This window comes from Ovis canadensis, chromosome 9 (assembly GCF_042477335.2).
Source record: "Ovis canadensis isolate MfBH-ARS-UI-01 breed Bighorn chromosome 9, ARS-UI_OviCan_v2, whole genome shotgun sequence".
Taxonomy (NCBI): Eukaryota; Metazoa; Chordata; class Mammalia; order Artiodactyla; family Bovidae; genus Ovis; species Ovis canadensis.
This window is the reverse complement of record NC_091253.1, coordinates 98,343,147-98,356,904: the sequence shown is the minus strand read 5'-3', so window position 1 is coordinate 98,356,904 and position 13,758 is coordinate 98,343,147. Positions and strand designations below refer to the sequence as shown.

Here is a 13,758-nt window from a genome sequence, read left to right as displayed (position 1 = left end):
TCTGACTGTGGAACTGTAAATGTAACTGACCTTCAGTTAAATATTAGTCCTTTCTTCAAAACTTTCTCTTTTATTACATTAAGAAATGGAAGCATTGCTGTTAATGTAATAAAAGAGAAAGTTTCGAAGAAAGGACTAATATTTAACTGAAAATCAGTTACATTTCTTAAGTCAACAGTTCATAGTTCATATAAGAAACAAAAACTATGTAAGATGATGGGAACCATGACTCAAATATGTGTATATTTATGTTTATAATATATATCTAGTTATTTCATAATAGAATTGTGGCTATAACTAATGATGCTGGTTGGCTAATGTATCTAGAAATACACATTTTATTAAGGGCTCAATTTCCCTAAAATAGTACCTTCCTATCTGAGGGACTCTTTGAAACCTGGAAAGAAATTTTTCCCTGGGGATTTAGAGATGCAAAACAACTTTATAATTTAAAAATCAATGTTTGGTACCTTATAGATTGCCAGGAGAAATATAAATAACCTCAGATATGCAGATGACACCACCCGTATGGCAGAAAGTGAAGAGGAACTAAAAAGCCTCTTGATGAAAGTGGAAGTGGAGAGTGAAAAAGTTGGCTTAAAGCTCAACATTCAGAAAACGAAGATCATGGCATCTGGTCCCATCACTTCATGGCAAATAGATGGGGAAACAGTGGAAACAGTGTCAGACTGTATTTTGGGGGGCTCCAAAATCACTGCAGACAGTGACTGCAGCCATGAATTTAAAAGACGCTTACTCTTTGGAAGGGAAGTTATGACCAACCTAGATAGCATATTCAAAAGCAGAGACATTATTTTGCCAACAAAGGTCCGCCTAGTCAAGGCTACGGTTTTTCCAGTGGTCATGTATGGATGCAAGAGTTGGACTGTGAAGAAAGCTGAGTGCCGAAGAATTGATGCTTTTGAACTGTGGTGTTGGAGAAGAAACTTGAGAGTCCCTTGGACTGCAAGGAAATCCAACCAGTCCATTCTGAAGGAGATCAGCCCTGGGATTTCTTTGGAAAGAATGATGCTAAAGCTGAAACTCCAGTACTTTGGCCACCTCATGCGAAGGGTTGACTCATTGGAAAAGACTGTGATGCTGGGAGGAATTGGGGGCAGGAGGAGAAGGGGACGACCAAGGATGAGATGGCTGGATGGCATCACGGACTCGATGGACGTGAGTCTCAGTGAACTCTGGGAGTTGGTGATGGACAGGGAGGCTTGGCCATGCTGTGACTCATGGGGTTGCAGAGTCAGACATGACTGAGTGACTGAACTGAACTGAACTAAACTGAGATGGTGTAGACATTACTCCCAATACCATGAGCTATGGTTAAGAATTTTTAGAGAGATTTTCTCTTTTCTTTTTCCAGTCAAATAGTGCCACAACTTGAAGAGGAAAATATCTTCAGAAACTCTCTCTGTAAGGTGGGATTTTTCCAGTTCACCCCACAAGAATGTTGCTCTTGGGGGTTTTATGGAGGTTGTGCATCTCTGATCTCTCAGACAGACTTTGCCACTGGCTCTAGGGCTTTCTTAATCCTGTGACTGCACTCTCTTTTTATTTCTGGCTTTTGAGGTTAGTGTTTTTGTCTGTTTGTTTTTGCCTAATACCACCTCATATACTTAAAAGCATTTCATCCAGAATTTTTAGTCATGCCGCTTGGTTTCATAAAAACCTGAGGCACCATGCTATGAATTTCCTCTTGTGCTCAGTTGACTTTTTGAGAAAATTGAAATTCAGTATTGAGATGTTGCATTTGTCCATCAAATATTTATTGAATGGCTACTTTGCAAGTAGTTGCATGAATGAAAGATAAAAATAAAGATCCTTGTCTTGATGGTTCTTGCATCCTAGTGGTTAAAGGACAGAACACACAATAAGCACAAGAAATAAATGAGGGAATTAGCATGATAGGTAATGATAAAACCATGGGGAAAAAGAGAATAGGGTAAGAGAGCTGGGAAAGAGAAGGCTAAACTGTAGGACGATCTATCATGGTAGACTTCATTGAGGGGGGAGATCTGAACAAAGACGTGGTGAGTGTAGGTGAGTGTGTCTTCATCCCTGACTTGTAAAAGGCTCTCAGTTCAGTTGAGTTGCTCAGTAGTGTCCAACTCTTTGTGACCCCATGGACTGCAGCACACCAGGCCTCCCTGTCCATCACCAGCTCCCAGAGTTTGCCCAAACTCATGTTTATCAAATCAGTGATGCCATCCAACCATCTCATCCTCTGTCATCACCTTTTCCTCCTGCCCTCAATCTTTCCCAGTATCAGGGTCTTTTCAAATGAGTCAGTTCTTAGCATCAGGTGGCCTAAGTATTGGAGTTTCAGCTTCAGCATCAGTAAAAAGCTCTAAGCACCAATATTTGTCCTATCTTGGAGCATGGAATGGGAGGAAAAGGGAGAAAAGACCAAGAATGTGGAGAAGAGAGGGTTCAGGGAATCTAACATCAAGTCTGGACCTTCTTCATCTATCTTAATTTTTAATGAGCAACCAATCATATGCTGTTACTTTCTGTGAAATGATTCTATAAATGTATTGTATTAGTAAATTCTTTTCTTGGAGAAGCTTCCCTAGTAGCTCAGATGGTAAAGAATCTGCCTGCAATGCAGGAGACCTGGGTTTGATCCCTGGGTTGGGAAAGATCCCCTGGAGGAGGTCGTGGCAACCCACTCCGGTTTTCTTGCCTGGAGAATCCCCATGGACAGAGGAGCCTGGCAGGCCACAGTCCACAGAGTCACAGAGTAAAGCACAACTAAGCAACTAAGCACACAAATTCTTTTCTTGGAGTAGTTTCTGAGGCATGTTCAAAATTTAAATTTCTTCCACCCATATTTCTTTGGATTTTCTCTATCAATAATTAATATAACCTTTTTTCCCCCCGAATCTCATACTTGTGAGGTTAGAGAAATGCTCACTTATTTTTATTTCTGTGTAATGTGGCAAGTACTTAACATGCATGAGAGAGTTTTACATATAGTGCTCATACTTTAGAATAATGACCTATTTTAACCTGTCATGAATTCAGAAGGTGTAGGATACTAGGAAATTAGTCAGCAATCAATTTTTCTGACACCTATTTCTATTCAGTATTTACTTCCACTTAGCCCTAAATATTCTTAAATAAATATAAATGTAGATTTTCAAATAATAAAGAGGTAATGTTTAATATCGGTTAAAGTTTCATTAGTACGGACCCTTACAGAAATACTCAGCATTTGTAAATACAAAGTTGTTTCTAATCAAGATTTTTCTTAGCAACATTGCAACAGCAAAAATATATATATTTATAAGGAAAACTGCCGGGGTCCAGCCCCGGTGGATCCAGGGTGATTTGAAGGTGGGGGGACGGTGTCGGAGTCTTTGGAAAAATACATATTTAACTACAGATATAGAGAGAGATTAGAAACGGATAGTGTAGTAAGAGATAGTGTAGTGGAGAAAAGGAGGCTGAATCCAGATGGGAATTCAGCCAGAGAAGCAGGAGCAAGAAGGAAGCGACATGGGGGAATCAGTCTTTCCGGAAACTGATCTGATTTCTTTATTTTTGGGTTTGCTTATATACCTTTTGTTACATATAGGGATGAATACAGAGTCACGTGGGGGTCAGCAGTCCTGACCTTTATCAAAATCAGGTACTTCACATAAAAAGGTCTTAGGGATTTTATGATCCTTTCTTTCTGATAACCAAAAAACTTATTTTTTCCAAGGGTGCTTTTTCTTAAACCAGGCACCACGCTCCAAATAAAGTTACATTCCTATAGGATGAGGGTGTAGTGAGTTACAATCAAGAAAGGAATTTATTTAACCCAAAGTTAACATGATTAATCTTAAAGGTTAATACTTATTTCTCCTATATGCTTAAAAGTTAATGCTTATTTCTCCTATATGCTAGTTATATTCATTATAAAGGCAGGGAACATGGAGATTTAGCAGCAAACATCAGCCCAACAAATAAAAAATCCTTTCACCAATGCTCCCCTTAAGATCTATTTAATCTTAAGACAGTGATAAAGTTACATTTTTACATAGCAAGGACACAGTGATTTATAACAAAGTACAGTGATCTATTACAAAAGAGAAAATCCATTAACTCAAAAAGTCTAGTATTGCTAACCTTAAAACTACTATATTTCCTTTTCTATATTCCAAATACATTGATTAATATATTCCCAGGTGCCTAAGGATATGGAGGCCTGGCGGCAATCATTGACTCAACAAGAAGAAAAAGCCCTATGCTAATTAAGACTCTCAAAATACTCAAAAGCTCTCTGTGCTGTTTATGGTTAACAGGTAGTACACAATCATGTGCGTAGCGGCAGGAGTATGGATAATCCTGTCACACAAGCTAGTCTGTCAGCAGAGAGGTTTGACCTGAGACATCCTTGTCCCACCCAGAGCAGGGAATTAGCAGCAATTATTGACACAACAAATGAAAAATGCTTCACCAATACAATTCCCAACCAACCCACTACACTAATAATTTCCAACTCCCCAAAAGAATTTGCCTTTAGCAAGTCCAAAACATCTCGTGCCTCTCAGATTGGGAGGCTGTAAACAATCACATGTGGCCAGACAAACCTATACAGGTGGGCTAGATAACCTTCAGAGGAGTCCGTAAGCTGAAACACTCTTGTTACACCCAGGAATTGTTATTGCCTTGGAGCTACACATTTACTCCTTCTCCGAGAGAAACGGTTATGGGGGAGAGTCCCCCGTAAAGTCAGAGGTGTAGGTGAGAGCATAAAACAGACTCTGGTTTTGGGGCTAGATGCTCGGGAACAGGGGGTTTGCTGAGGCTTGATCACGCTTTTGCGTATGCCAAGCCTCCTTCCTCGTGACCTTTGCCATGGGCGGAGTTCCTCACGCTGGCCCCCGGCAGAAAACATATTCAAAAATATTCCCCCAAATTGAAAGTAAAGTTCAGAAGTAGCACTTGCTAGCATTTGTTTCTTTAATATTGTTCTTTTCCTAGTAATCAAGTTTTATAAGAACTGGTATCCATTCAGCTAATGTGTGTCCTGCTAGAGGTGCATCAGTCTTACTGATACTCTGATACAAAACTGTGTTTTGGTCTGTTAGGCTAATGGACTCGAGCTTATCTTAATTAAGAAGGTGTCCTTTAACAATCCTTCTAATCACTAGTTCTCATTTAAACTGAGACCTTAACTGTTCCAGTGCTGATTCTAATAGCCAGCTGGGAATTATCTTTCTTATCATGACTTCTTCTAACTGACCTGAAAATTGGAATAAAATTACTTTATTAGATTTTTTTTTTTACTATTTCCTGGTATATAATAAACAACAGGAAGGAAGAGAATAATACCTGATGTTCACTTTCTATGAACCTTTCTGATTTTCTTCCCTTTCTTATTTACCTTTAAGATAAAATCAGGTTTCCTCTTTTCATAATGATCTAATAATTTCGTGTTTTAGAATATGAGTGTGAGTTTTGATGAGGCTCTTTAAAGCTTAAGTTTGAAATACAAATAAACGTTATTTCCTGAATATTACTTTCAAATAATAATGAATAATATTTCTCCTATGTAGTCCATGACTAAATCTTTCCACTTAAAACTGTATTATAATCCTTTGGATATTTCTATGTTGTTCATCATTTTCTGTGTATGGAAGAGGAAAAGGTATGGAGATGACAACATTTATCTTGACATCACTGGCATAAGTTCTTTGCAATGGGAAGCAGGATCAAAGGCTGAATGATTAAAATTAAGAAACACAAGAGAGAGGTGTTAAATCTTTACAGGCAGTAGGTGCAATTCCTTTCCTAGTCAAAAAGTATCTAAAATTTCTTATTTAAGTGTAATGAGACACATTTTTGTAATGTCATTAAATTCAGCCTGCTTACTTAGATGAAAAGTGTTTTGCTGTGTGGTCTTCATTAAGATAAACATTTTCTATGATTAGTATAGAGACTATAGACAATTACTCAGGCAGCAACTGCTCCCTCTAAGGAGGGAGCTTACTTCATAGGTTTTACTGCAATGGTTCAGCTTTTCCGTTGTTGCCTTGCCTGTAATACAAAGATATCCCACTGCTGGGCATACACACCGAGGAAACCAGAATAGAAAGAGACATATGTACCCCAATGTTCATTGCAGCACTGTTTATAATAGCCAGGACATGGAAACAACCTAGATGTCCATCAGCAGATGAATGGATAAGAAAGCTGTGGTACATATACACAATGGAGTATTACTCACCCATTAAAAAGAATACATTTGAATCAGTTCTAATGAGGTGGATGAAACTGGAGCCTATTATACAGAGTGAAGTAAGCCAGAAAGAAAAACACCAATACAGTATACTAACACATATATATGGAATTTAGAAAGATGGTAATGATGACCCTGTATGCAAGACAGCAGAAGAGACAGGATGTGTAGAGTGGACTTTTGGACTCTGAGGGAGAGGGTGGGATGATTTGGGAGAATGGCATTGAAACATGTATACTATCATGTAAGAATCGAATCGCCAGTCTATGTTTGATGCAGGATACAGGATGCTTGGGGCTGGTGCACGGGGATGATCCAGAGAGATGATATGGGGTGGGACGTGGGAAGGGGGTTCATGTTTGGGACCTCATGTACACCCGTGGTGGATTCATGTCAATGTATGGTAAAACCAATACAGTATTGTAAAGTAAAATAAAGTAAAAATAAAAATAAAAAAAGATAAATTGATCTCTATTCACTTTGATACTATACATGCTTCTTTATATTCTATATAAGGCTTGACTTTCAAGAAAAGATTTACGATAGTGCTGCTCGAAAAGTTAAGAATAGTGGGCTTTTTAAATATCTGCTTAAATTTATCCTTCTCTTACCTATAACATTGCCAGAAGACTCTATGCGTTTCTTTATGTCCTATTGATTGATTACAAGAAGTAAAACAATGTCTGCTATCATATCACATTTTGGCAAAAGGCTACTTTTTACTTTTTTAAATTGTTGTGTCTATAAAAAGATTCCCATGTCTATACAATTTACACATAAGCCCATAGCTATAATATGCTCTGATGTTTGAAGATAACTTTATAATGTTATTATTTAATAAACAATGTATAAAACAGTAGAAGAGTTACATAAGTCTTTATTCAAGCAAAATAAATGATGTGACAAATAACCTTTTACTTCCTTTTTTATTATACACTTTGAGCTCTGAAGCTCTAAATGTTCAAGATTCACAGATTTTTCTCTGTTTTTTTTTTTTTTTTGAGACAGTTGTTAAATCACTGGCAGTTTGAAACAAGCCATGGCATAAATATCTGCACCATGAAAATCATCAAATGCTACAATTTGGGGCTTGCTCCAAACTCCTCTTCCTCTCCTCCACCACACAGTTTACTAGCACACCATACCAAATTCTTGTCAATGTTTATTTCTATTTTAGGTGCTGGTATAAATATCTGACATAAATTTTTCATATAACAAGCATTGCCTGTATACTGTCATTCATTAAGAAGTTTATTGTTAATAGTTGTTGAATTAAACATGTCAACTTTTATTGTCCTAGTAACTAAAATAATATCTTCTAGAAAATTATGTGAAATAGTGAATTATCTCTTTTGTTTACAGTGATCGTGGAAAGTGGAAATATAATCTCTTTTGTGGCTTATATTAATTCTGGATATTGTAAGATTTATAGAAATATCATAGGATTTTCAAAACTACAATCAAGAAAAGTGGTAAGTTTTAAATGTATGTATTCTTTTTAACTGATTAATCTACTTTAATCAATAGGAGATATTAAACATGGTTTTCTTGTGTTTATTGATCATTTTTATTTACCTTGTGTTGTGAAACAGCTGTTAAATTTTTTTAACTAACTTTCATTGCATTTATTTTATTCTTGTTACTGAGCTCTAATATGTAAAATAAATTGTAAGACATGTTGAGTTGTAAGACTTAGAAATGACCTAGAAGCACATTAAAAGATGCTTGACATTATTTATCAAAGAAAGGCAAATTAAAACCACAACAAAATACTTTTACAAGCATATCAGATTGGTTAAACTATACTTAACATATCACTCAGAAATTCCACTCTAAATATTTACTCAAGAGAAATAAAATACACATTTACCAAAAGTCTTATGTGAATCTTCACATGTCAAAACATAAGTAATAATCTAAACGTCCATTGACAGTGAGATGAAGAAAAACATTGTGGTTTATTCCTGGAGTATCATGCCTCAACTAAAAGAACCTCATGCACACAAGAATATGGATGGGTCTGGAAGCACTAGGTTGGGCAAAAAAGTGAAACTCAGAAGAATGCATTCTGTATGATGTCAGTTTTATGAAGTTCTAGAATAGGCAAGTTCTAGTTCAAACTGGATTTAGAAAAGGCAGAGGAATCAGAGGTCAAATTGCCAACATTCGTTGGATAATAGAAAAAAGAAGGGGATTCCAGAAAAATCATCTTCTGCTTCACTGACTATGCTGAAGCTTTTGACTGTGTCGATCACAACAAACTGTGTAAAATTCGTAAAGAGATGGGAATACCAGACCACCTTACTGGCCTCCTGAGAAACCTGTTTGTAAATCAGCAAGCAATAGTTATAACTGGACATGGAACAATGGACTGGTTCAAATTTGGGAAAGGAGTATATCAAGCACATCAAGGTGTATATTGTCACCCTGCTTATTTAACTTATATGCAGAGTACATCATGTGAAATGCTTGGATGAAGCAAGGCTGGAATCAAGATTGCCAGGAGAAATATCAATAACTTCAGATATGCAGATGGCACCACCCTTATGGCAGAAAGCAAAAAAGGAATTAACGAATCTCTTAATGAAGGTGAAAGAGGAGAGTGAAAATCCTGGCTTAAAACAACATTCAAAAAAGAAGACCATGGCATCCGGTCCCATTACTTCATGGCAAATAGATGGGCAAACAATAGAAAAACAATGACAGAATTTATTGTCTTGGGCTCCAAAATCACTGCAGACGGTGACTGAAGCCATGAAATTAAAAAAACACTTGCTCCTTGAAAGAAAACCTATGAACAACCTAGACAACATATTAAAAAGCAGACACATTACTTTGCCGACAAAAGTCCGTCTAGCCAAGGCTATGGTTTTCCCAGTAGGCGTGTATGGATGTGAGAGTTGGACTGTGAAGAAGGCTGAGCACCGAAGAATTGATGCTTTTGAACTGTGATGTTGGAGAAGACTCTTGAGAGCCCTTTGAACAGCAAGGAGATCCAACTAGTCCATCCTAAAGGAAATCAGTCCTGAATATTCGTTGAAAGGACAGATGCTGAAGCTGAAGCTCCAATAATTTGGCCACTTGATTTGAAGAATTGACTGATTGGAAAAGACCCTGATTCCAGGAAAAATTGAAGGTGGGAGGAAAAGGGGGTGAGAGAGGATGAGATGGTTGGATGGCATTACCGACTCAATGGACACGAGTTTGAGCAAACTCCAGGAGTTGGTGATGGACAGGGAAGCCTGGCGTGCTGCAATTCACAGGGTTGCAAAGAGTTGGACACGACTGAGTGATTGAACTGAACTGAACTGATAATCAGCAGATAGGATGAATTGTAATAATCTTATTTTATATTTTGTTTTTTTAAATTAGAGGATAATTACTTTACAATATTGTAATTGGTTTTTGACATACATTACCTCATGCGAAGAGTTGACTCATTGGAAAAGACTCTGATGCTGGGAGGGACTGGGGTTAGGAGGAGAAGGGGATGACAGAGGATGAGATGTCTGGATGGCATCACTGACTCGATGGACGTGAGTCTGAGTGAACTCCAGGAGTTGGTGATGGACAGGGAGGCCTGGCGTGCTGCGATCCATGGGGTCACAAAGAGTCGGACATGACTGAACGGCTGAACTGAACTGAACTGAAGCCTGGCATACTGCAGTCCATGGGGTCTCAAAGAGTTATCTCATACAAAGTATACTAAATTATGATTGCTAAATGGTATCCTATGATGTTGAAAAATGGAATTAGTTCAAGGTTTCATAAACATCTTGGTGGATTAAAACATTTAATTTGTAGATCACTAAACTATGGTGCTTTAATTTATTTTATATATGCTGAAATTCTCTTATCAATCTGCTATTTTTCTAACAAAATTGAAGTGTATGTATAAATAAGTGTCCTCTTGATTTGCATGAAAATACTAACTTATTTTAAATACCATGTACCAAAATGATTTATGAAGAGTACGTTTCTGGTAGTAATAATATTTATCCATTACGGGAAAGTGATTTCATTAAACATTATTTGTATCTATTACAGAAAAAAATTCAGAAACATGTTTATATGGGTAGACTTAATGAGAAGGAGTCTTTTGGTGAGATAAGTGTTCTTCTTCATATTCCTTTCACCTGCACAATAGTTACTGGAGAAGACGTTGAGATGGCAATTATTGAAGATAAGGACCTACATGGTACATACATAAATGCCTTTTATTTCAACTATTCTGCCACTTTATTTGATAAGTTTTTGATAAGAGTAGTTATATTTCACAGACAAATTAGGATACTCAGGTAAGTATGGGTGTATGTGTGTTATTTGCAGAGAAAACATATTTATATATAATCCCACTTGTAACTTCATAGTTTATCTGCATTAATTGTGCTACTTTTGGAATATATTAGCAATATTTTAAAAGACTTGGATTGTAAATTACAATCCAAAAATCTCCTTGTTAATTCCCGCTATCATCAATAGCAACATTTCCTCCCTTTCTAGATTTTTTTTAAAATCACTGCTTCCTTGTTTCTTGTTCATGTCAGTTTTGTACCCTCGTCCAATATATAATCCAGATCAAGTGTATGTAAAAATCCATGGCTTGCAGTATCTAAACTTTTATCTTAAAATTAATTTTTAATTTTTTGTTGAAATATAGCTGACTCACAATGTGGCGCTAGTTCCAGGTGTACAACAAAGCAAAGTGCGTCAGTTACACACATGCACACATCCACTCTTAGGGGTTTTTTTGAGATTAAAAAAATGACTTTATTGGCAAACTGAAATTTAAGAAATCAAATCTTTTTACAGATATTGCCAAAGAAGTCCATTAAATTAATTTTAATAGTCATTTCCTAAAGTTGAGATTTATTTATTTTTTCCATTTTTTAAAATATAAATTTATGTATTTTAATTGGAGGTTAATTACTTTACAATATTATATTGGTTTTGCCATACATCAACATGAATCCGCCACAGGTATACTCGTGTTCCCCATCCTGAACCCCCCTCCCTCCTCGCTCCCCGTACCATCCCTCTGGGTCATCCCAGTGCACCGGCCCAAGCACTCTTTTTTTTTTTTCCCTTTTAGATTCTTTTCCCGTATAGGCCATTACAGAGAATTGAATAGAGCTCCTTGTGCTCATTATTTGTCTATTTTATTACTATATACTGAAGTGTGTATGCCAATTCTAATCTCCCAGTTTTCCTTCTTTATCCCTTAAAGAAGTTATAAACAAGTTATCCTTCTTTATTCCCTGGTAACCAAAAGTTTTTACATTTGTGACCATACTTCTGGTTTGTAAATAAGTTTATTTATATCACTTTTACTTAGATTCCACATTTAAGTAATATCAAGGATATTTATCTTTCTTTGTCTGATTTACTTCAATCATATGACAATATCTTAAGTCCATCCGTGTTGCTGTAAATGGCAGAACTTTGTTCTTTTTTATGACTAACATTCCATTGTATATATGTACTACATCTTCTTTATCCATTCCTCTTTCGATGGACATTTAGGTTGATTCCATGATCTGGCTCTTGTAAATAGTGCTGCAGTGATCATTGTGGTGTATATATCTTTCTGAATTATGGTTTTCTCTGGCTGTATCCTTAGGAGTGGGATTTCTGGGTCATATAGTTATTTTAGTTTTAGTTTTTTAGAAGACGTTCTATATTGTTCTACTTAATGGCTATACATTCCCAACAGTGTGGCAAGTTTCACTTTTCTCTATACACTCTTCATATTTTATTGTTGATACATTTTTTTGATGATGGCCATTCTGACCATGTGAGGTGATATGTTACTGTAGTTTATATTTCTCTAATAACTAGTGATGCTAAAATTTTAGAGCTCAAGAGGTATTGGAAGAATAATCACCCAGTCATGTGTGATTGACCCTCCAAATACTATAACTATTCAAATAGGATATGCACTTGAATTTGAAATGGAAATGATAACATTGATTAAAAGATCTAGAAACTTATAGAAATTAACATAGGTGAGAGATTTGCTTTCAGATCAGTTCAGTTCAGTTGCTCAGTTGTATCCGACTGTTTGTGACCCCATGAATCACAGCACGCCAGGCCTCTCTGTCCATCACCAGTTCCTGGAGTTCACCCAAACTCATGTGCATCGAGTCAGTGATGCCATCCAGCCCTCTCATCCTCTGTCGTCCCCTTCTCCTGCCCCTAATCCCTCCCAGCATCAGAGTCTTTTCCAATGAGTCAACTCTTTGCATGAGAGATTTATTTTAAATAAGCTCAATTAGAAAATTTTCATATTACTTATATATGATTTGGCTGAATTCTCTTTTCTGAATTTCAAGTTTTTTTTTTTTTTAATGTTTCTTAGAGAATATGTATCCTCTACCTTTTTAACTCTGATTTTGTTTAGCTTCAAATTCATGTGTCCACTTTCAGTAGGTATCCATTTGAAATTGCATTGACTAATTCTTTCCTTCTATGACATTCAACTACCAAACCTCTCAAGATACATGTCACTCAAGAATATGTACTAACTACTAATTATATTTACAATAGTCTCGCTTGACATAGGCTAGATTTTTCTTTTCATGTACCAATGATGTTAACTGATGCAAGGTAAATACACTTTGGACTCTTTGGCGTAAAGCAACATGTCACACAGGAAAGGCCTTCTTTCAAGCATGTATCAGAATCATCTTTGTCATCTGGCAAACTAAAATTCAAATAGATGTCATAGTTTCAGTTTTATTTGTGTTTTGTGAGTAGTGTTCATATTTTTAAATTCCATGTATTTGTTCATTTGGAACTGATGTTATAAACCTACTGACATGTTGGGTGACTAATTAAACATTTAGTTTTCCAGTAATGCATTTTACAATTCCTCTCCAAATTTACTGTATTTAACAATCTTTAATAGATTGCAACATAATCCACATATGAGAAGAAAACATTGTCTCAGGGATATAGTTCACACTTTTATTTGCTCCCATATAAATTATGTTAAAGAACCAATATCACCTAAATGATCCAGGTTATTAACGATATTTAGTAAATACCTAAAGGAAGCAGTGTAGTCACTATATTTTTACCTGGGATAAGTCGAACAGAATTCAAGAAACATAAAAGAGTGCATAAATGCTAAATATTATATATGGAGAATTATATATATAACTGTATATGATCATAGAGGAAACATTCAGTAATTAATTGGACATTATTTAAAAGGACTTAAAGTATGGTGTTTTTTTTTTTTTTCATTTAGATTGTCAACTTTTGGAAAATAGCAAATAACTTGTTTCATAATCTATGTAAATTCTCCTCAGATGTTACCTTGAGTATCTAAAAAAAACTGAGAACAAGATTATTAAGTTTAAGCAATATAAGTATATATTTTCTTAATATGACGACACTGGGAATTTAGCTTATCTGATTACTATTTTTATTAAGGTAATGTATCTTTGCCCCAATGCAGAATTTATACCTCAAGTCATTTAGATTAAAATTATACATACCAACTACCTTAATTT

At 36.0% G+C, this 13,758-nt stretch overlaps 1 protein-coding gene across 1 annotated transcript in view; it reads left to right on the top strand.

Moving 5' to 3' along the window:
• CNBD1 (cyclic nucleotide binding domain containing 1) overlaps positions 1-13,758 on the top strand; it is a 494,192-nt gene that overhangs the window by 391,253 nt on the left and 89,181 nt on the right. The window contains exons 11-12 of the mRNA XM_069600350.1: positions 7,604-7,713; positions 10,289-10,539. Of these exons, the coding sequence (XP_069456451.1) occupies positions 7,604-7,713; positions 10,289-10,539 (361 nt within the window). The remainder of the gene's footprint in view (positions 1-7,603; positions 7,714-10,288; positions 10,540-13,758) is intronic.